The sequence below is a fragment of the Leptonychotes weddellii genome, chromosome 9 (assembly GCF_054177405.1).
Source record: "Leptonychotes weddellii isolate Sample4059 chromosome 9, ASM5417740v2, whole genome shotgun sequence".
Taxonomy (NCBI): domain Eukaryota; kingdom Metazoa; phylum Chordata; class Mammalia; order Carnivora; family Phocidae; genus Leptonychotes; species Leptonychotes weddellii.
The window spans coordinates 53,252,100-53,275,780 of record NC_138377.1 but is presented as its reverse complement, the minus strand read 5'-3'; the positions used below and the strand labels follow the sequence as shown (position 1 = coordinate 53,275,780).

At 36.4% G+C, this 23,681-nt stretch overlaps 1 protein-coding gene across 1 annotated transcript in view; it reads left to right on the top strand.

Moving 5' to 3' along the window:
* MIPOL1 (mirror-image polydactyly 1) overlaps positions 1 to 23,128 on the top strand; it is a 235,613-nt gene extending 212,485 nt beyond the window's left edge. Inside the window, exon 9 of the mRNA XM_081829767.1 lies at positions 21,017 to 23,128. Within this exon, the coding sequence (XP_081685893.1) occupies positions 21,017 to 21,083 (67 nt within the window). The 3' untranslated portion in view covers positions 21,084 to 23,128. The remainder of the gene's footprint in view (positions 1 to 21,016) is intronic.
* Positions 23,129 to 23,681: the final 553 nt, after the last annotated feature.

Here is a 23,681-nt window from a genome sequence, read left to right as displayed (position 1 = left end):
GGCTATCCAATTTTCCCAACACCATTTGTTGAAGAGACTGTCTTTTTTCCATTGGACATTCTTTCCTGCTTTGTCAAAGATGAGTTGACCATAGAGTTGAGGATCCATTTCTGGGCTCTCTATTCTGTTCCATTGATCTACAGCCACATATAACTTTTAAGCTCTCTGTCAGTCTCATAGGATTCCCACACCTGGAGAGAGGTCAGCAAAAAATAAATGAGAATGGGAAGAAAAAGAAAGAGGTTACATTTTTCTCTTTTAAATGCCCCCTTGTTTACTTTAATAGTTATGTGCATGTGTTCATGTTTACCAAGAGATATATTAATTAATATTGTTTTGATAGGCCACACATTTAAAAATGCTTTTTAATCATAATATATATTTTTTCAAATAACTGAAACAATTTACATTAATTTTTGAAAAAATTTAAATATCACTAAGCAACTTGGCATTTTTACAAGATGTTTTCATATAATACATAAAATTTTATAACTTAATTCACTTAATATATGATGAATAACTTTATGTCTAAACTTTATGTATAATCTTTCACTAAGTGGTCTAAATGGCTCTAAATCTATTGTATGGTTGTACCATAATTATTTAACTAATTCATTATTGTTACTATTGAGTTGATTTAAAGTACTGCTACAGTGAACATTCTTGCAGCTAAATATTTGCATATATCTGCAGTTACTGCAGGGGACACAAATTCCTGGAAGTGGAATTACTGAGTTAAAAAGTAATTGCTAGAAAAGGTTTCTATTAATTAGAAAAACAATTATACTATTTATAGAAGTGCCACTGAAGAACTGCAGATTTTAAATCTCTACAGGTACATGGAAAAGAGAGAAATATGGTGCTGAGTGGGTTTTTTTTTTTTAAAGATTTTATTTATTTTTTTGAGAGAGAGCACATGAGAGGGGGGAGGGTCAGAGGGAGAAGCAAACACCCTGCCGAGTAGGGAACCTGATGCGGGACTCGATCCAGGGACTCCAGGATCATGACCTGAGCCGAAGCCAGTCGCTTAACCAACTGAGCCACCCAGGCGCCCCAATGTGCTGAGTGTTTTATAGTAGATTGGTAATATTTCATCTTGTCCTCTAATAATAAAATACATTACCATAAGTACTTTCTATGGTAAGAATGACCTAAATTGTAAAAGCTGTACATATAAGGATATATAGTGATAGCAGGAATTTAATTTGGATATACTTCTTATGGTACGACTAAAAAAAATTCTTTTAATTTCTATACTTGTTAAAATATGGCTTTTTTATAGCCTTCAAAGATGTTGGCACATAATAGAGCAGAATGATGTGAAGCTGAAAAAAGCAGAGTGTGCATCCCATCAAAGAGCTGCCTTACAGTAGTTCAGATTGAGAAAGTTTAGACAGGAGTTAATAGCTTGCCTTGAGGATAGTAAGTCATCTGTTCTCAGCAAGCATGTCAAAATAGTGGACCAGCACTTTTGACAGGTTAAAATGAATGATTTAAGACTTTGGGTGTATGTACATAGCATTAGAAGCATGCCGCCTATGAAAACTTTTTGGCAAAAAGGTAACAATTATGAGTAAGATGAGCTCTTTCAACTGTTCCTTTACAGCTGGTAATACCTTTCCTCCTAGCCATTTCAGTGTCAGCCTTAATACAAAAAGTTTCTTGGTCTGACTACATACTACATGGAATTAAAAACGAATTCTCTCTTCTTGAAAAGATATGGTATTTTAGAAGTGTGGGGAGGAGCAACAAATTTGGATTTTATTTCCATCTCTTAGTGTTATTACAAGATACAGGGAAAGACTTTGTAAAAACTCACCAAAAAAAAAAAACACAAAAAACATTGTATCATATACTTAGCACTCTATTAAATTTGGCAGTGTAAATAAACGGTATGCTATAAGGCTCCTGCCCATAGGAAGTTTAGGGCACGCGTATTTAGTTGTTTCCAAATACTGCTGCAGTAAACATACTTCTAGCTAAAAATTTAGAGAGGGCTCAAATTCCTGGAAGTGGAATTGTTGGGTGCAAAACAATATGACATCTTGTATCTGTATATAATGCTAGTAGTATATTCATATATATATTTCACCTTGTTTTTTAAAAATCATTTCATAGAAGAGAATTGTAGTGAATAACCAATTAATTGTTCAGTGCAGGTAATATAGAGAAAAGGAAGGCCTCAAGGAAATTGAACTTGGCCCTCTGGAATGAGTAGGATAGGAATAAGCAGAGAGGAAAGAAGAGAGTGTAGAAGAGAGAAACAGCATAAATGAAGCAAAGGTACGCATATGACTATATTTTAGGAGAGGAGATCGTACAGAGGGCCAGCTGGCAGAACAGAGGTCCCTGTGGGATATCAGACAGGCGAGATAACCTGAATTACTGAGAGCCTTCCCGAGGATGCAAAGGCAGTTCGATTTCATGTGATAGGGAGTAAGAAACCAATGTAGAGTTTTGAAAGCAGCAAAGAAATAGCGTTTTAGGAACTTCGGGCTCTCTTAGCACTGTGGAAGATTAATTGAAGCAGGCTGGTTTTAGAAATAAAAGTACCAGCTAAGAAGCTGTGATAATAATATAGTACAATAATAACAGACAACTGGTGTGCTGGTGTAGGTTGGTAGCAGGGAGAAGGGAAGAAAGGGATTCATATCAGAAATACTATACAGAAAAACTATGATTTGGTGACTAAAGAGATGTGAAGGGTAAAGAAGTAGTCGGTATTTTAAGATTTTTCTGGCTAAGAGATAGAAACGAAACAGTGCCATCAATACAATGTCTTTAGTTCAATGCTAAGAACTAATTTCATTTTCTTTCTATGTAACCCTAACTTATAAACTTATGAGAAAAAATATTAAGTTGAGTTTGAGAACAGTACTGTCAGATGGCAGATATAAAACTCATCAAAACTGGCTTCCAGAAACTGAAAAGCAAAAGAAGGGAAGGCTTCCAAGGATTCTTCTCTGGGAATAATAGAAATACCCATGAGACTGTCTTTGGAATGATAGCAATTTAGATTATATAACCCTGTTTCCCACATAATTAAACTCTTTTTGTGGAGTTTAGTGCTAAAAGTCAGAATGTCCAAAGTTATTCTGAATGATAAAGATTATTCTTAAGAGCTGTATCTCAAGCCATTCAAAGATAGGCCAAATGTCAAGCCTGTGGTTGGAGGTGTCATTCTTCAAAAGGCAATATGTAACTCCTCTGCTGGGCAGACAGCAGATCAGTTCATGAGGTGATATCATTGGTGATATCCGAATTCTCTGAACCAGGTTGGTGGGCGAGTATTTAAAAGTCCAGATATAAGCAGCTGAGAGCAGCATATAGAAAGAATTTTTATAATTATTTTGTTTCAAAATGCACATAATGAGGATAGGCTACTAGCACAGATTTACAAAAATGATTCATTCATATCATCTAGGTTATTTACTCAAAGAAATTTTTTTTTTTTTAGATTTTATTTATCTATTTGAGAGAGAGAGCACAAGTGGTGGAGAGAAGCAGGCCCCATGGAGCGGGGAGCCCAATGCGGGGCTCAATCCCAGGACCCTGGGATCATGACCTGAGCTGAAGGCAAGCACTTAACGACTGAGCCACCCAGGCACCCCGTCAAAGAAATATTTCTACCAAATTTAGGTAACAAAACACATACCAGAAGATGTAAACACTACCATATTGCCCAAACCTAAGCTAATCTAAGGAAAAATAACAATAAATTATAATTCATGTATCATGCTTTGTAGTATATTTGAAAAACTTGTAGGATTTTACCAGGAAGTGGGTTTGAGGCTCTTTTCTTCACACACGTATGAGAATTGCTCTACCAATTAAGAAAAGAGTAGTTTTCATTGGCCTTACAAATTGCTCCGTATGGGGTGCCTGGGTGGCTCAGTCGGTTGGGCGTCTGCCTTCAGTTCAGGTCGTGATCCCAGGGTCCTGGGATCGAGCCCAGTCAGCATCCAGCTACCTGCTCAGCAAGGAGTATGCTTTTCCCTTTGAGTATGCTTTTCCCTTTGCCTCTCCCCCTGCTCGTGCTTTCTCTCTCTCTATCAAATAAATAAATAAAATCTTAAAAAAACAAATTGCTCTCTAGTACTTAGTAAATCAGAATCATAAATATACAAGGCCTTATTATCTTTGCTGCCAAATATATGGTAGTTTCTAGAATATAAAAGTCTGTGTGTATTGTTAACAGTGCAAATACTGTAAGTCTAAAGGAAATCATATGAAAAATATCCTGGTGAATAAGTTACTGTAAATAAATTAACATAAATGTAATTCACATTTAAGATCATTGTAACTCAGTCTCTGAAGCAGTTTGCTAATGTCCTGTCAGCTCAAAAAAGTTAATGTATCCCTATGTCACTAACATACTACCAATGAATAATCCTGATACTGAGAATAAAGCCCATTAATCCCTAATACTAACACTTTAACACATATAAGAAAGATGTATGTGATTTAATTTCAAGTCTTCTATGGTGCTTGAGAAGTATTAACTGTGAAGTGAATGGATATTAAAGAATGGAAATTACTTTTACAAGTGGCATATAAAAATCAGAAATCAAAAAGAAATGAAAATCAGTCAGAAATGCTCATCTTTCCGTGCATCCATAATTCCTTATCTATAAAATACAAAATGTGTGTGTATGTTTGGAATAGACTGTTTTTAAGATAGATGAAAGTATAAACCTCTTTTATATATGTGGTGTTGATCTTTATAACATTTTCCCTTTTATATGTTGTTCTGATGGCAATTTTAGTTAAATAATGTATATTCTATGACTATTATATGTCATAATCTTTTCAGAGAAATCTGCCTTTTCATGGTTATAGTACTTTGCTGAATTTTGATGTTTTAGGAAGATTGATTTATTTATCTAAAGAATTTAGGACTCTATATAAAATATATGAGTCTGATAACATACAGTTTTTAAGCTGCCAGAAATTAGCAATGACTACCTAGCAGCCTAATAATATCACGAATGAGATTAAACCTCAAATTTCTATTTACTATATCCTTATCTTGAAACCAAGGATCAGTTCTCCATAGGAAAAAAAACTTTAAGGAAATATAATTGAGCAGTTTTCAAAACACTTAGAAAGAAACAACTTATCACTCTTAATTTTCAACAGAAGGCACTCTGAAATAGTGAAACTGATATTTTAAATTAGACAATTATACACCAACAGACAGTCCATTTCAATTTAAAAGAAATAAAGAACTTCTATGTACTTTCAGATGTACCTTAAGCAAGTGTTCATATGGATTGTCCCAGAAGCTGGGGAGCAGGGACAGAACACAAAAGCCAGAATAAGAAAAGGAAGAGGAATCTTCCCACAAATCTGCATCCTTTTTCAATATACCACTATCATACCCTGTTTCAGTTCTTAGAAATCAAGAGTTTTTAATGAAATAATTAAAATGGTTGACCTTGTTATCAATTTGTTTATCCCATATTTTGTCATGTGTCTGTTTATTTTTTACTCTGATGCTTTTCCCATAGAAAATGCATCAGTAAGGGCACCTGGGTGGCTCAGTCGGTTAAGCGTCTGCCTTCAGCTCAGGTCGTGATGTCAGGGTCCTGGGATCGAGCCCGTGTCAGGCTCCCTGCTCAGTGGGGAATCTGCTGCTCCCTCTGTCTCTGCCCCTCCCCCTGCTCGTGTGCATGCTCTCTCTCTCCCAAATAAATAAATAAAAATCTTAAAAAAAAAAATGATGCACCAGTAATCCACATCCACGGCAACTTCATTCCTTTGCATGCTTCATTTTTGTCTCCTTACAAGTTATGAAATCAAAAAGAAGAGGTGACAATACTGGTTTTCAGAATCAGTAATTCGTTGTTATCACATTAACTAAATCACTCCTGAAGCAGAAAGGATAACCTTAACTTAGTTCTCACTTAGGGTGAAGTTTCATTTACGATCTTTCCCACCAAGCTCCCAAACTCCCTCCATTTAAAATGGGAGGAGTCAGGGTGCCTGGGTGGCTCAGTCAGTTAAGTAAGCATCTGCCTTTGGCTCAGATCATGATCCCAGGGTCCTGGGATCAAGCCCCACATCCAACTCCCTCCTCAGTGGGGAGCCTGCTTCTCCTTCTTCCTCTGCCACTTCCCCTGCTAGTCCTCTCTCTCTCCCTCTGTCAAATAAATAAATAAAATCTTTAAAATATATATATAAAATAAAATGGGAGGAATCTATTCAGATAACTGCTATATTATTTAATGTTCTTCTGCAAGGGCCCTTGACTGAATAAAACATTTACTATAAGTCTCCATATGGAGTAGTTTGCTTTTTTGTTCTTGAAAGCTACTTTTAGGGGTCATCATCAAAATTTCAATCCATTTTTTAGAGTTGAGATTGTAAATGAAATTACTTCTTACTCCCTGTGTGTGTACATGTGTGTATAATATCTATTCACAAACAAATAATATCCTGTTGATTTTTGAGAGCCTGTTCTACTAATTACCAAGTATCAATGATGAACAAAATACACATTTTACTTGCCCTCATGGAGCCTCATGGGCTTGTTACTGGTATTGAGTTTTCTTGGGAATCTTACATAGGATTTGAATATCCTCTCACAGACAAAGTGAAAGAGTCCAATAAAACTGTCACTTGATCTTAATTCATCCTATTATCTCAGTCACTTTCTGTTGTTAAGGTAGGTGCTTAGGTGAAATATTCTATTATCTTCTATAAGTACTTTCCTAATAGTATCATCCACTCCACTAGTGCTGCCGTAGACTAATTGGAATCCAACAGACTATCTAGACATCTAATTTACTAACAAAGTCTTAATTAAGCCATGGGTAAAATTATACCAAAGTTATTATTTTAAAATCCAAAACTTGAGATAAAATTACCTTAGAGATACTATAACAAAAAAATATAGCTCTACTCTTTCTCCATGTTCTAATTTTAAAATGGGGTGAAACAAAAGTAAAGAATGCAGTTTTATATATTTTGTTATATGTTTAACTTTTTTTACTAGTCTTCTAAATTAATACTAATGATACTATGATTGATTGACAAGCCTGATTATTCAAGGTTACATAGAACACAGCAAATGTTAGTCTACATTTAAAATAGAGTTATGAGACACCTGGGTGGCTCATTCGGTTAAGCATCTGAGTCTTGATTTCAGTTCAGGTCATGATCTCAGGGTCATGAGATAGAGCCCCGTATAGGGCTCTGTGTGCAGCGTGGAGTCTACGTGAGATTCTCTCTCTCCCTCTGCCCCTCCCTCTGTTCACACTCACTGCTCTCTCTTTCTCTCTCTCTCAAAATAAATGAAATCTTTAAAAATAAAATAAAATAAAGGTAACTTTTCGGCATCTTGTCTACCTTAGATACTAGTGACATTGAATAAGGAATATCCTATATCTAATCTAAGCACAGTTGAGTGTGCATGTACTAAGATTTTTTTATGTTCTTTTTAATCTCAGAGATAAATCCAAGTTTACTGCTTAATTTCTGAATGAATGAATGATATTCTTTAAAGATAATGATATCATCTAAGTGATAATGTTTTATATAATGAAATATCTGAGGATCTAAATTATTCTATCCATATTATTTGTATCCTTTGTTAGTTACCTGAAATATTTTTTAAACAGGAAAATAGTTTAGGGGAAATGATTGAATCAGATTTATCTTGAAATTTATGCAAGAAATCAACAAGCTAATTAGTAAATGGTTAGTAATGATGCTTTAAAACTAAATATTGTTGACTGCATGTACCCAATTTGTTTTCATTTTCTTTTTTTTTTTTTTTTTAGTGATGCAGATCCAGCCAAAAATACCACTTGACAATAAACAGGGACAATTTTATATGTAGACAGAGATAATAGTCATATTCCTGGTTTTCATATAAGAGATAATGCAGGGGCGCCTGGGTGGCTCAGTTGGTTAAGCGACTGCCTTCGGCTCAGGTCATGATCCTGGAGTCCCGGGATCGAGTCCCGCATCGGGCTCCCTGCTCAGCAGGGAGTCTGCTTCTCCCTCTGACCCTACCCCTCTCAAGCTCTCTCTCTCTCATTCTCTCTCTCAAATAAATAAATAAATCTTTAAAAAAAAAAAAGAGATAATGCAATCCCCAAAATATATCTGTTTTGATAACTGTCTATAATTTTATATCTAAAATTTCAGTATCAGAAATTCACAGATTTGGGTTTGTTTCATAATAAAATGCAGATACTCTTACAGCCTTTTTTTTCAATCACGTAACATTGTTCTCAAAAAACTTTTTTTTTAAGGCTAGTATTAAGAGTCAAAGGGAGGAGAATGTGAGAGGTGTGAGAGGACTGGATTCCTTTTTTTAAAAAAGATTTATTTATTTATTTTAGAGAGAGAGAGAGAGGGCGCCTGGGTGGCTCAGTTGGTTAAGCGACTGCCTTTGGCTCAGGTCATGATCCTGGAGTCCCGGGATCGAGTCCCACATCAGGCTCCCTGCTCAGCAGGGAGTCTGCTTCTCCCTCTAACCCTCCTCCCTCTCATGCTCTCTGTCTCTCATTCTCTCTCTCGCAAATAAATAAAATCTTAAAAAAAAAAAAATTTTAGAGAGAGAGAGCAAGTTGGGGGGGGGCAGGCAGAGGGAGAGAGAATCCTGAAGTGGACTCCCTGCTGAGTGCAGAGCCCAACCTGGAGCTCTATCCCAGGACCCTGAGATCATGGCCTGAATCGAAATCAAGAGTTAGCTGCTTAACCCATGAGCCACCAAGGTGCCCCATAGAAGACTGGATTCTTAATGGGAAGTGAAAGAAGTGCCATTGGGTCAATTTCTGCTCAGCATTGGATTTAATTTTGGGTTTTGGTTGTGGTTTTCTCTCTCTCTAGAGTTCTCTATTACTGGTGGAATTCTGTTTTAATAATTATCATTATCAAAGTATTTTAGGCATAGCTCTTTGAGAAATAAAGGCAAACTTGGCCACTCTTACAGTTCTGCCCCATGCCTGACCCAAACAAGACAAATGTTACTTGGACTGCTTTATTAGAGGTGTAGGGAAGACATGACCCCAAATCATTTTGAGAACCATAATAATTTGGTAAAGTTTATTTCCTGAGTATCATCTTGTGTTTGGAATAGTGGAAGTTGTGAAAACTATGTATACTCAATTTACATTACTGATTTGAAAGTTATTTTTAGGTCAAAACTAGAGCCAAGAATGCACAGCTTTTGCTGAATGTAGGCCTTTTTACTGAATGTATTTAAACAAAACCGAGGCATGTACTCTGCTCTAGCCTACGTAGGCTGTAAGTTTACCAACATTTCAGTACTGATGGGAATTCTTAAATCTCATGACAATCATAAAATATTGGAGAGACCTGAATCAAGTAAGTAGTAAGAGAGCCTTTTTAAATGCATTTTTTGGTTTCTACTTAATCTCAAAGATTTTATAAGGATTAACAGGGGAGACAAATGCTTGATTCTAATTGTCACAGTATATCCATGTAAACTTATCAATGACATGTTAACCAAGCTAAGATTTTTGTTTTTAAAGATTTATTTATTTAATTAGTTAGTTGAGAGCGTGGGGCAACTGGGGGGGAGGGGCAGAGGGAACCAGAAAGAAGCAGACTCCCCACTGAGCGCAGAGCCCTAGGTGGGCTAAGTTCCACAACCCTGAGATCATGACCTGAGCCCAAATCAAGAGTCAGCCGCTCAACTGACTGAGTCACCCAGGGGCCCCAAGGCTAAGATTTTTAACACAATCTTTTGTCAAGACTTTTAAAAGTTTCCCTAGTCATTTGCATTAGTAATACTTTCTAAGAAAAAGACAAGTATCTTTTAAATCTGTTTTATAATTAATATCTTGGGGTGCCTGGGTGGCTCAGTTGGTTAAGTATCTGCCTTTGGCTCAGGTCATGATCCCAGGGTCCTGGGATCAAGCCCCATGTCAGGCTCCCTCTGTGTGCTCTCGCTCTCTCTCTCTCAAATAAATAAATAAATAAATAAAATCTTAAAAGTGGTGCTCATCTGGAATTCCTATTTATTATCTACTTATAATGATACACTTGTGATGTCCTTTTCAAAATATTTTATGTGAATTTAAATAGTAAATAATTGTCCTATATCTTCTTTCCTTCAGTAAATTGGCCTAGTTATAATTACTTTGGCTTTCTACATTCCTGCCAGTATCAATCTTTCCCTCATTTTCTCTAGTATAATTACATTTGAAATCTTATTTTAGCTATTAATGTTATAATGTCCTGTTCCAGGTAAATAAATTATGCCCATTTCCAAATTAACCACAATTTAATTTATTTATTTATAGAGTAACACTGAGTTTGCTAACAAGAATACAAAAATGTCTTAGGCTTTAAATTTTATAAAAAATAATATCTGTTTCTAGGTCCACATCTATATAATAGTGAACCTGTTCAAAAAAAATGATGTCTTTTTTGGGAAGGCAAAATGCATAATACCATCATAGTGTTGTTAAGTTGGTAATATTTTGGAATTCATTATTTGCTTTTAATAAAGAATGACTCATGGACCTTTCAATGAAGTTTTTCAGTAAATATATCTTGAATGTTGAAACACAGGTAGACCAACCCTCAAAATTAAATTTAAAAATAGAGTAAGTGCTATATGCTGTGGAACATACTAGGAATGATATATCAGCTTAAGCAAGCAGTGGCCTACAAACTCATCATATTTGCCAAATATCATCACAGCCCAGAAACTCTGTTTCCATGCCACAGATCATCAGGTAGACCTATTTGGGTATCTGTTAAAGCCCAAATTAAGCCCTTTAGGTACTTAATTGAAATAGTTAACAGTGCTTTTGGATGGCACCCTCCAGCCAGTCCAGTTACCATAGTTGCAGACCCACCAAGTCACTCACTGATGTACCCACTAAGAGCTTATCCTCGGCAGCCAGGCTGATCCCAGTTACCATATACTGGGTCTTTGCAAGTCTAACTGCATCTCAGGAATTAACCTCTATAACTGGTAGGTAAGGAGGAAGAACTCTAAAATATCTTGATTTTAACAGTCATTTGACAGACTATCTCAAAATATCTTTGTGGACAAGATCAAGAAGTGACTGCACATTTCGGATAATTCATAATTAATCGAATAGGAATACATATTATGACCCTGTAGGGATGTCTCTAAGAGTTTGTTTCAGTACTTTTTTGTTCAACATTTTTTAATACCTAAGTTAAAAACATAAAAGGTAAGTTTATCATAAGTACAAAAAGTAATAAACTCAAGATAACAAAAGATGTTAAATTGCTGGAAAAATTAACTAAATTTACCAAGATGGGGGCGCCTGGGTGGCTCAGTCCATTAAGCGTCTGCCTTCACCTCAGGTCTGATCCCAGGGTCCTGGGATCGAGCCCCACATCGGGCTCCCTGCTCAGCAGGGAGTCTCCTTCTCCCTCTCCCTCTGCCTGCCGCTCCCCCTGCTTGTGCTGTCTGTCTTTGCCAAATAAATAAACTCTATAAATAAATTAATTAATTAATTTACCAAGATTAAATCTGACATGGATAAATGTAAAATCTTGCACTTTTTTAATATCAGTATTGTGGAATAAAAATGGCCATGAATTTTTTGCAACTGCTCCTGTCAAAAGGTGGAATTTATTCCCCCACCCTGGGAATCTGGGCTGGCCTGTGACTCCCTTTAACCAATAAAATAAACCAAGTGATGTACAACTTCTAAACAAGGCCTCAAGAGGCCTTAGTGATTTCAGTATTTCTCTTTTGCTGATGTGTTCCCTAGGTGAGTAAGTCTGAGCTTATCTGGGTGAGAATGAGATACCACAGAAAGAGAGAATCCTAGCAGAAGTCAGCACCACCTGTCAGGCACATGGCCACCCCACCCCAACTGACTGCAGCTGAATGAGTGATGCCAGGAAAGGCTAGCAGAATTGCCCAGGTGCTTCAAACCCAAGTTGACAAAATTAAATAAAATAGCTGCTGTTTTAAGCCACCATGTTTTCTGTGGTTTCTTGTGCAGCAATAAATGAAAAAGATATATTAATTGTATATGTCCAAACTAGGAGAGACTTCGCTTGGCTTGGGAGGCTAAGCAGGCTAGGTATTAGTGATATTAGTATTAGTGTTAGAGTATTAGTGTAAGCTGATAGTGAAACATGTCAGCATTAAAATAGAAGTAAAAGTCTAAATCAAGGAAGATATCAGTCCCACTTCCCTTTATAATGATTAAACTGGATTATTATATAGGGGCAAATATTTTTTTAAGATTGTATTTATTTATTTATTTTAGAGAGAATGAGAGAGCGCAGGGGGAGGGGGCAGGGGGTCAGAGGGAGAGAGAGAATCTCGAGCAGACTCCCTGCTGAGCCTGGAGCCCGATGTGGGACTTGATCCCATGACCCTGAGATCACTACCCAAGCCAAAATCAAGAGTTGAACATTCAACCGACCAGGCCACCCAGGCGCCCCAGGGCCAATATTTTTAAAGACACTGGACATACTAGAGAACATGCACAAAAAATGTGAATAATAGTGAGCAGTCTGCTAACTTTAAGGTACCAGCCTTTGAAGACTGGAAGTGTAATAATAAAAATACCGTAAATAAATAAATAATAAAATACCATAAAGACATGACAGCTCTCAACATTTTGACGACACCTCATATGGAAATCAAGTAGGGTAACCATTTGAAGGGTAGGTCTAGGTAGGTGAGTGGGAGATTCAAAGAGGCAGTTTCCAGTTAAAATAAGGAATGATTTTTGGCCATATAATTATTTATTCGATTCCCCATTCTTACCATTCCCCATTGTTGCTACCTTCTTCACCATGACTTTTCAACCCACTCTCCTATCGACTCCTACCCTCACCTTTTCACTTACAAACTCTTTCTTCATTGTGTTTCAGATGTAAATAGTTTTCTTTTCTTAACTTCATTCTTTCCTCATATAATATTTACTTATTTCTTATGTGTTCTTTTGTGAAGAAAAGTGAAATTGATGATCCATATTTCTATGGCCATGTCTGTATGTATTCATAAATATATGTGTATATGTCCATATATGTACATGTCCATTTTTATTAGCATCAGTGTATCTTTGTCTGTATTCCTCGGTTACATTTTGTGGCTAAAACAGAGCAAGAGCTTCTTACTTCATCAGTTACAATTTATAACGGGAGAGTGGGTGCACTCCATCTATTAGCTATTCCCTTTCTCATTAGCTCGGTGATTCCTCCCTCCCCATCTTTCTCTCCTTCCCTTTATTCCTCTGATCTCAGCTCTTTTCAGTCTGCTTTCTGGAACCTTCTTTCCATTGTTACTACCTTGCATCTATCTACAACTTACACACTGAATGTTTCACACACACATTCTACCTGAAACTTGAATTTACCAAGGACCCTTGTTTCCTAGCAGCCCACTGGACACCAGTCTTTTTCCCCTACCCAAATACGAGGAAGGAGGGTTCTTCTGGTTCCCCTTTGCTACTTTCAGACCTTCTGCATTGATGTAAAAACCCTCCCTCCTTTAAGATTTACACCATCCAGCTTTCTCACTCACTACCTCTCCTCTTCAGTGATATCTACTGATCTGCCCAGTGCCATTCCCTTAAAATGTATTTCAGGCATCTGATTCAGTGCCTTCCTCTCTACCCCAACTTCTGAATTCATGTTCAGAAACTTCAATGTCAATGTCAGTAATATGCCCTATTCTTTTGTCTCTTGAATGCTAATGACTTTTACCTCTTATCCACTTCAGCTACAGTGGATGTTGGCAGAACTTTCTACATCTGAAATCCTAAGATCACAATTGCCTCTTTCACAATAACCACAGCCTTATTCCAACTACTCTTGCTTTTTAGCTTCAGCACTAATCAAGACATCTGGTCCCTTGCTCCTTTCATTTTTTTTCTGAACTAACAACCCCTTACAGACTCACTTTCTTCTCTACCCAATCTGAATTCTAAGTTTAATCACTTTCTCTCAAGGACACAGTCGTCTTATACTCTAAACTCTCAATTGCTTCTATTATATGTCCTCCCCAAATTCATCCCCAAAGCATAGACCTGATGTGGAAAACAAAAGTCATACTACTATGATGATCAGTATCTCCTACAAATCTGTAGTCTCTAGCTATAGCTGGATCATCAGTCTCACCTAATATTTCTTTTACATATTCCAAGTCACCTCCCTTTCTTGTCACATTAAACTTCAGCATTTCCCTCTAGCTTTTTTCTTTACTGTACGTTTTCAGCAGAAAACTCTGCCTCCTACTCCATGGGGAAAGTTGAATCTAGCAGATATAAGTTCTATCAGTTAACTTCCTCCGTACCTAAAGTATCCACAGCTGTATTCTTCCCACCTCTTTCCCCTTAGTCTCCAAGAAACGTCCTTTCATATATTTTTTAAGATTTTATTTATTTATTTGACAGAGAGACACAGTCACAGAGAGACAGGGAACACAAGCAGAGGGAGAGGGAGAGGGAGAAGCAGGCTTCCCACTGAGCAGGGAGCCCGATGCGGGGCTCGATCCCAAGACCCTGGGATCATGACCTGAGCCAAAGGCAGATGCTTAACGACTGAGCCACCCAGGCGCCCCCATTCATATTTTTAAGATAATGCTATAAGTCATGGGATCATAAGCTTATGATCCCATCTTCTGAGACCCTACTTAAAAAGGTATCATCTTCTTCCCTTCCCTCTAAAGAGTCTTCCTCTAGTCTTATCTCCCATAGTCCACAAATACATTCACATGCCATCCATTTCTTTAAGAACGTCCTCAGCCATACATCCCCCTATAACTATAATTCTCTTTACTTTCTAGCTGAGCTCTTATAAAACAGCATGTACTTAGCCTTCAATTTTTTAAGATTTTATGTATTTATTTATTTATTTAAGAGAAAGAGCACAACTGCTCTCAATTGCTTCTATTATATGTCCTCCCCAGAATTATCCCCAAAGCATAGACCTGATGTGGAAAACAAAAGTCATACTACTATGATGATCAGTATCTCCTACAAATTTGTAGTCTCTAGCTGTAGGTGGATCATCAATCTCACCTAATATTTCTTTAGGTGGAGGGGGAGAGGGAGGGAGAGGGAGAGAATCCCAAGCAGACTCCATGCTGAGCACAAGCCTGATGCAGGGCTCAATCCCATGACCCTGAGATCATGACCTGAGCCAAAACCAAGAGTCAGAGGCTCAACCCGACTGAGCCACCCAGGCACCCCTAGCCTTCAATTTTCACATTCCTCTCAGGCTTCCTCCTACTTCCATCATGCCATTAAAACTGCCCCCAAAAGCTGTCATTTTTCCCAATTGCCAAATCAAATGGGCACTTTTCACTTTGATCTCGTTTAAGTACTTGACCCTGTTGGTCACTGCCTTCTTGAAATGCTCTTCTTTGGATTCTGTAACAGCATCTGTTCTTGATTCATCTTTTACTTCCCGATTTCCTCAAATTCTTTTGCCAGTCTCTTTACTTTAAATATTTGTTTTCATTTGGTTTCTTTCCTATTCCCACCTCTCTTCTCCTTTTTTATTTCTCTCTCTAAGCATTTCCATCTACTCCAAAGGCTTCAGTTACAACCGAGAGCAACCTAGTCATGGCCCACCTCTTCAGCCTCATTTCCTACTATTCTCCACCTCTTACTTCATGATTCTAAGAAAACATACTCCCGGTAGGACTTGACCCATATCATGGTTTTCATACCTCTGTGCCTTCACAGATATTTCCTCTGTCTTGAATGCCCATCCTGCCCCCTCTCCATTCCCGCCCTTCTTAAGATGTCTATTTCCTTCTTATTCTTCAATACTTAACTCAGACAAAATCAGGAAGATTTTATATGCCTTTCCTATCCTCCCCTACCCAAACTAGGCTCTGTTTAATATCTGTGTTTATCCTTTTCTTAACAGCATTTACCAATAACTTATTTGAGTTATCCATGTAAAGATCTACTTCTCCACCTTACTATTCCTTATAAGCAGGGACCATGTCCTGTTTTTTGAATAATCAATGCCTAGAACAATACCTAGTACATAAGAGTTACCAAACAAGTGCTTATTGATTGAACTGAAATCTGTATCCTAAACCTAGAATTCTGTCTTTAACACAGACTCTTACATCCAGGTATCTACTTAACATTCCCACTTTTATGTCCCACCAGCACCTGAACTTTATATGTACTAAGCTGAACTCATACACACACACACACACACACACACACCCACACCAAATTCTTCCAATCTTCCTCTACACTATCTTGGTTACCACTATTCACCCAGTCACCAAAACCAAACACCCAAGAGAAATCCTTGCCCACCCCATCTCTCCCCACCCTACCCTCAAAAGTCACTAAGTCCTTTGGATTCTGTATCCTAGACATTCTTCAAACTTATCCCCTTCTTTCCATTTGCACTGCTGCAGTTCTAGTTCAAGCCTTTAAGTTTCACTAGGATATTCTTTTTATTACAGCAAATCTTCATAACATAAAATTTTACCATTTTAACCATTTTTAAGTGTACAGTTATATGGCCTTAAATACATTCACGTGTTGTGCTCACTAGGATTATTTTAATCAGGAGCTATCTGGGCTTCCTACCTATAGGTTAATCTGCTTCCATCCCATCCCTACATTCTTGTCTGTGTAATCTTTCTAAAGTGCAAATGGTGTTACTAGATGAATTAAAACCCATTCATTGCTTCCCACTGTCTACATTAGTGGTTTCATCACAAGGTTTTCACAGGTCCATGCTGAAATGGGAAAAATAAATAAATAAATAAATAAATAAATAAATAAATAAGACAAAGTTTTTCTAAATTTTTTCAACTTCATGAATGACAACATTAATCAAGATAAATACTGAACATGCATGGGAGGCAAAATTAATTTAGTTTTAGATATGCTAAGTGTCATATGCCAGTGCAGTAAGCAAGAGGAGATGTCTTGAAGGCAGTGCATATTTGAGTCTAAAACTCAGAAGGGAGTTTTGGGATAGGGGCTGTGTATTTGGAAGTAATAAGCATGTAGTTGGAATCAAGGAAACAACAGTTTTTGAGGAAAGTATGGAAAGCATAAAGAAAAAGGTGATAAAATAAATCCACATTAAAAAGACCAGCAGAGGAAGAACAGCCATAATCCTAAAAGAAAAATCTACATTTAAAGTCTTTTTCTCACCCTGCTGCCATGGTTGAAAGCAGGCAAGATCTTTGATACTAATGGCAAACCCTAAGTGAAGCATTTCAAGTGGTTTTTCTCTCTCCTCTGCTGGATGGAGGTTGTTATACATCTCTCTTGGATGTCCCTGTTTCTTTCTCCTTGAACAAAAAAATTTTAAAGCCAAGTATGTTTGATGGGATAACCTCATTGCCTAAAATAGAAGGAATAATTTTTCCAGAGTGAAAATTGTCAAGCCAATAAGAATTTCCACTCTCACATTAACTGATACAAGAATTAACTCTCAAAAATGGAACCTACAGTGAGATTTTTACTTTGGTACAGTTCTGTTGGTGATGAGGAATTTGTTCTGTTTTCACTTCTTTCTGTTGGAAAAAAAAAATATATATATATACACATATACATATATAATCAGTAAAAGTAATTCAAGCCCACCAAAATTTAGAAATAAGCCTTAAAAGTTGTGCTTTTGGAAGTAGTATAGCACATCAGAGAGATCAAAGAGGTGGTAATTAGACTTAATATTGCATCTTAGCTCCAAAACTCACTAGCAGTGGGACTCTGATCAAATTACTATCTATATGTTTTGGTTTTGTCAGCCAATGATGTCTACTCCATGGAGTTATCTTTGAAAATTAAGTGTGTGCATAATTTACTTCTCATAGTTCCTGGCACATAATCAGTATTAAGAATTACTTAACCATTTGGAGCACCTGTGTGGCTCAGTTAAGCATCTCACTCTTGATTTCCTCTCAGGTCATCATCTCATAGGGGAGGGGGGCGGAGATCAAGTCCCACATCAGGCTCCACACTGGGTCTAGAGCCTGCTTAAGATTCTCTCTCTCCCTCCCCCTCTGCCCCTCCTCCACCCCACTCACACAATCTCTCTCTTTAAAAAAATTAAATTAATTAAGAAATAAGTTAATTTTTGAAAAAGAATTACCATTTAAAATATATCACAATATTCATTAAGAGTGAAAAATAAAAGTACACTGATTAAGAAAATTGGTAAATAACTATGTTCATCTACCTGATGGAAAAGTGTGTATTCCATTGTAGTACATATACATTATCTGAATACATAGAAAACATAAAAATAACGTTAATTGAGAAAATAAGTTTTCTATCTAAAATATAGCTTTCAGTATATTTTTCAAGTTTATATAGAAATTGTACTCTAGCAAATAGTAGTTTGTAACTATTATTTTCTAATTCTGTGCACTGTCATCAATTTACTTTCCTAATGTGTTACTAAAATAGCAGGTGAAATACACTGACAATTACTTTCCCAATTTGACTTCAGTAAGAACTTGAGAAAATTTTTAATGAAGCTAAATAATCCATCAACCTATGGTCTGAAAGCCCTCGTGGAAGTAGCTTTGAACTGCGAACAAGAAAACCAGGCCCAGATACGTCACTGTTTTACCGCAAGCCTCGTATAAGTGTTTACCTGTCTGTGCTTCAGTTTCTTCATATTGAAAATGGAGAAATCCTAATCCTAGTTCTAACCCGTTTCCTATTTCATGAAGCCCTTGGGAAACTATCACTGAGTAACATGTAAAGCAGTTGGAACCCAATTTAGTAAGCTACATAATTTTTTAAAGGCTGTTGTCGTCTTGGACAGTAAAGAATAGCCCGTGGGTGAATCCTGCAAGCTGCTTCGACAGCCGTACACAGCCACCTTCCTCTTGGCACCGTCCACGTTTGGCAGGTGTATTCCACTCCTTACAGGAAGGGCTAGGTGCCTCATTGTGTTTCAGGAGTCAGTGAGCTTTTACAGAGCTAAGTAATTGACATTTTTTTTCACTTCTGAGATCAAATTTTCATACATCATTCAACCTGGATAAACTGAGAATGTGGTTGATCTAGTAATTGTTGAAACACAGTAAAGACAGCACAAGACGTGATATTTAAGTATTTCCTTCTAACCTCTTACCTTAGCAAGACATGAGTTCTAAATGGAAGTATGTCTTAATGTATAAAAAGGAAACTGAAGTAGATGAGCCTGTTAGTAAAGGAGAAGTCAAAAGAGGCACAACACCGATTCATCCAGTAATTTGGGGTTCCACTGATTCTGAGTTCATAGTAATAATAGTAACTCTGCAGAGTACAGCTCACTTTGACATTATGAAGAAGATTTTTTTGATAGTAGTATAAATGAGGGTGGAGGGATATAGCTAACCACCTTGAAAGTAATGTTTTCTGGCTTTTTTACAATGTATGCCAAAAAATGCTGTTAAATGGCCTGTCAATATTTCTATCGGGAGTCCTTTTTTAACAGTTAATTGAGGTTACTATCATATTTTAAAAATACATTTAAATTTTCATACTGATATTTTTCTTGCCCCTCCTCCAAAGTTTAGGTTAGTGAAACTTTGTCTTAAAGAATTTATGTAATCCTATAAATCATCAATTTCAGAGTGTATAAGATAGCACTAGTTTTTATCACTAGGGAAAATCCAACTAATACAGATTGGCCTGTGAACACGGTGAATTGTCCAGTGAATCTTCTCATTCAGTAGTCTGAAGCTGTTTTAGTGGACACATAATACTTTTGTATAATTTTTTACATTTGAGAAATTTGTAGTAATAAACTTAGGCAAGATTTGCCTTTTTATTCTAAATACTAGCATTTCTCAAAGCAAAGATTTTTGATGCACTGAATTATTTTGTTTCATCCTCTTGTTTTCTGTTAACAGAGCTCAGTATATGCAAAATCATCCAATAAACTTGATCTAGCTTTCAGAGTTGCATGCAGCTGATTAGCCATGTAAACCAGTGTGTATGACACTAAGAATACCCTCATTCCTTTAGTGTCTAGCTCTGTGCTGTGTTTATTTGCAAAGGACCCTCATGCATGGATCCATATAAATGAGGCAAGCTGGAGCAGACTAGACTATGTTGCTCACCAGTCTTTGAGGAGGAAGATTGTGTATATGAAAACTGGAAGATTTCTCTGTGTGTAACATCAAACTGGATTTTTTGTTGAGGTTTTATGTTTTCAGTAAAAAAATAAAAGGAAAAAAATCAATGGTCTGATTCCATCATCTCTTGTCAAGCAAAATCTCACTGATCTGCATGAATGCCATCTCCCACCCATAGAGTAGCCTAAGAACACTACAGAATGGACTTCTGAACTCTTGACTTTATTTTCAGTATAATTGGTGAATTTTTTCAGTCAACTAAAAAAAAATCACTTGTCTTTGACTAGAAACTAGAATCATTGCTAGCCTGTTTATATTACTCAGAATAGAAGCTTCTTTTTAAATGTACTACAGAAAGTCTGGTTTTTATTAGCATCAAATCATTTGTGTATATTTAAATGATTTTCATGCCCCTAAAACGTGAAGTTTTTTTCCAGCTGGCTAATTCCTAATTATTTTCATCAGCTGACTTTCGAGGGAAGGAAGAAATGTCATGTGTCAGAATTGTGTAGCATACCAGCGTGTCACTTATGTAGCTAAGTAACAGGTGTAAGAGCGATGGTATTTCTGTACTGAAATATGTACTTCTTAGGTAAAAATCAATTTGAAACTGCTCTGCATTTCATGTACCATCTTCTCACTACATAGTAAATGATTCATCCGCAGCCTTAACGCAAGCAGGTAAATGTACTGAAGTGAGTATGTTATATTTTTCATGTAGCATCTAAAGCTGACATAATCTGAAGATCTGGGTTAAAGTTTGTGTTGTTACTGTTTTTTTAACCTCAGATACTTGGCACTCTGCACCAGTGTGTCTTGCTGACAGTAATGCTTTGTCTCTTAACATGACTACCAGCACTGCTTGGTCACAGGCAAATACTGTTCTTTTTCAGCCAAAACATTCCTGACAATAACTGCACTTTTTGTATTCTTTCCCCCCCCCTTCCCGCCCTCCTTCCCCCAACTTAGGTTGGAAAGGCTGGTGGACGTCCTGAGGAAGAAGGTTGGAACAGGGACCATGAGGACAGTGATCTGACTGAAAAAACGGCAGTCTGGGGAAGCAATCACATCTGGTGACCAGGCTGCTTCATTCAACACTGTGTAAACACTAAAGCCTTAACTTAGCAAACAGTTGTTAGAAGTGGGACACTCCAACCACATTCCAAGCTGAGATAAAATCAAATCACAAATGTTTAACCACTTTGCTGCTGACTTATTTATCCAAATGTATTAACTACAGACTTTTACCAATGAGTAGCTGTAAAGTTGCAGCTTATTTTGTAACTATTTTATATCTCACTGTACTGAATATAAATCTTTTTACCGAGAGACCATTATAGGTCATATCTTCACAAATGGCCCTTTCTGAGTCAAAATGCAGCAAAGTAAATATTGTCTAAACCTAATCCACTGTGTTAGGTCAAAACTTCAAATACATGCATTTTTCAATATACAATTTATTTCTTAACTGATGAGAGAAGCTCAGATGTGAGAGTGTATAGTCTTCCTCCAATGCATACACATAATCTTTGTTAGTATTAAAGAATATTAAATCTAAATACCAAGAATTAAATATATACTTTGCTCTAATAAGAGTTTGATATTTTAAAATTACATTAATCAAGGCATGATGTTTATTTCACTACAAATAATGCAAACTGTTTTCAATTTAAAAAAAGGATATTGTTCATGTGTACTTTTAAATTCATATTGTCAACACTTTTTAATGTTGTGACTGAATAATTATCTGAACTCTATTTAAGCTATAGAAATTGCCAAGTCTGTCTCATAGGCTGGGACACCTTTGGCTTGAAAATTAGCATGTGCCAGCATGACTTTAAAAGGCAAGAGGCCATCAAACATGTTAAGTATTATCACTTGAATTTTTGTTGTGGAGGAGGGGAACCCAATATACAATAAAATTATAATGTAAAAATATAAGGACGTGGAAAAAAAGAAAACTGGCAATTTTGTTTGGTTACCTACTTTTTTCTTTTATTTAAAAGATAATTTGAAATAGTTATGGCATAGCAGTCACTTCTGATCACATGAAATTATGAATAAAACTAAGATTTATGTATTTGGCTATAGGAAAAATTTCTTCTTTTTTTTAGATTGAATAGATGAGAGGCCAGTAGAAGATGACTATGCCTGGAACAGGATGAAATAGGCAAGTAGAGATTGAATTAGTGAAAATTTTGTAGGAAAGTGAAAATTTTTCTAAGGCCATACAGTATTATAATTGATCTTTAAGACTGAGCTAAGTTATCTACCATTGCTTGTTTTGGGGACAAGAACAGGACAGTTTATTGCACCATTCTTTCATACACCAATGGAGATTATTTGTGTGATTTTTTTTTTTTTTTACTCTGCACAAAAATGTAAGGTCCTTTATCACAGAGTGACAAAAGAATCATAATGTTAACAAACTCAGTTTCCTCCTCATTAAATTTATTAAATGAACTGGCAGTTAGAACCATCCCATTGAGTTCCAATTCAGAATTTACTCATGTTACCTGCTTTTAATTTTTCTTTAAACTATTAGAATTAGAAAATAAGGAACAACAGGGGTTAGAATAAGCTAACTGGATCTCCTCTACAGCCCTAAAGAGAATTATAGCTTTTCATAGGCCAGTGACTAGATAAATAGAGAAATCTGAAATAATTTGGTCAGGCCTGGAGTCTTCTCTCTGAGCTCCTTTGTGAAGGAACAGTGCCTTTTAAGTCATGCAGGTAAGTAAAGAGGAACAGTTCTTGTCACAAGATAGTCCATTCCTGAATCTTCTTCAAATAAATCGCAAGTAAACTTGAATTTTCAGTTTAGTCCTGAAGACGAGACAAATCTTTCTTGAGTTATTTTGCTTGGGGTTTTATAAAACACACTCTAAGCATAAAGACATTTTGCAGTTTCCAAACATCTCTTCCTATCCCTAACTGATCAGATTAGAGCAACCAATTCCCGTAATTAATATCCAGAACTTTTAAAGAATTGGGTATTATGAAGCTAAGTTTATAAAACAATTCTAATGTTTACTATTGTGAATGTAGATAATCACTACCAAAACATCACATCCCCTTGAAGATTAGTCCTGTACAAAATTACAGATGCTAAGTATTACAGCCAGATATTATCAATTGATTTCTGGCACTTAAAAATGTGCACCAACAATGTTTCAAACAGTCTTTACATTTTTTTGTCTGTGAAAGAATGGCCCAGCTCACTGAAGATCAGTTCTCCACATATTCGGTAATAATGCAATTTCAGTAGTCCATGCTGCCCAGAGATGTTGCTTTGAGTTTGCCTTAAATATTATCAAGTCTAATTCCTTTGATAACATGAGAATTCACTTACCGTTGTAAAAATAAGTTCAGAAGAAAAGCAGAAAGATAATACAAACATGTGTAGCACTTGATTTATTATAAAATCCTTTCACATCTGTATTTTTATTTGATCCTATCAACAACCATATAGTAGCAATAATGGTAAATTATATATACATATATATCAACCACATAATAATGATGATGGTAATTGTAGTAGTATCGTTATTATTATTACATTTTACAAAGGAGGAAATAGACTCCGAGGGTCTAGGAGTTTGCCAAGGACCTGTTAGGACTTATAACTGAGGTC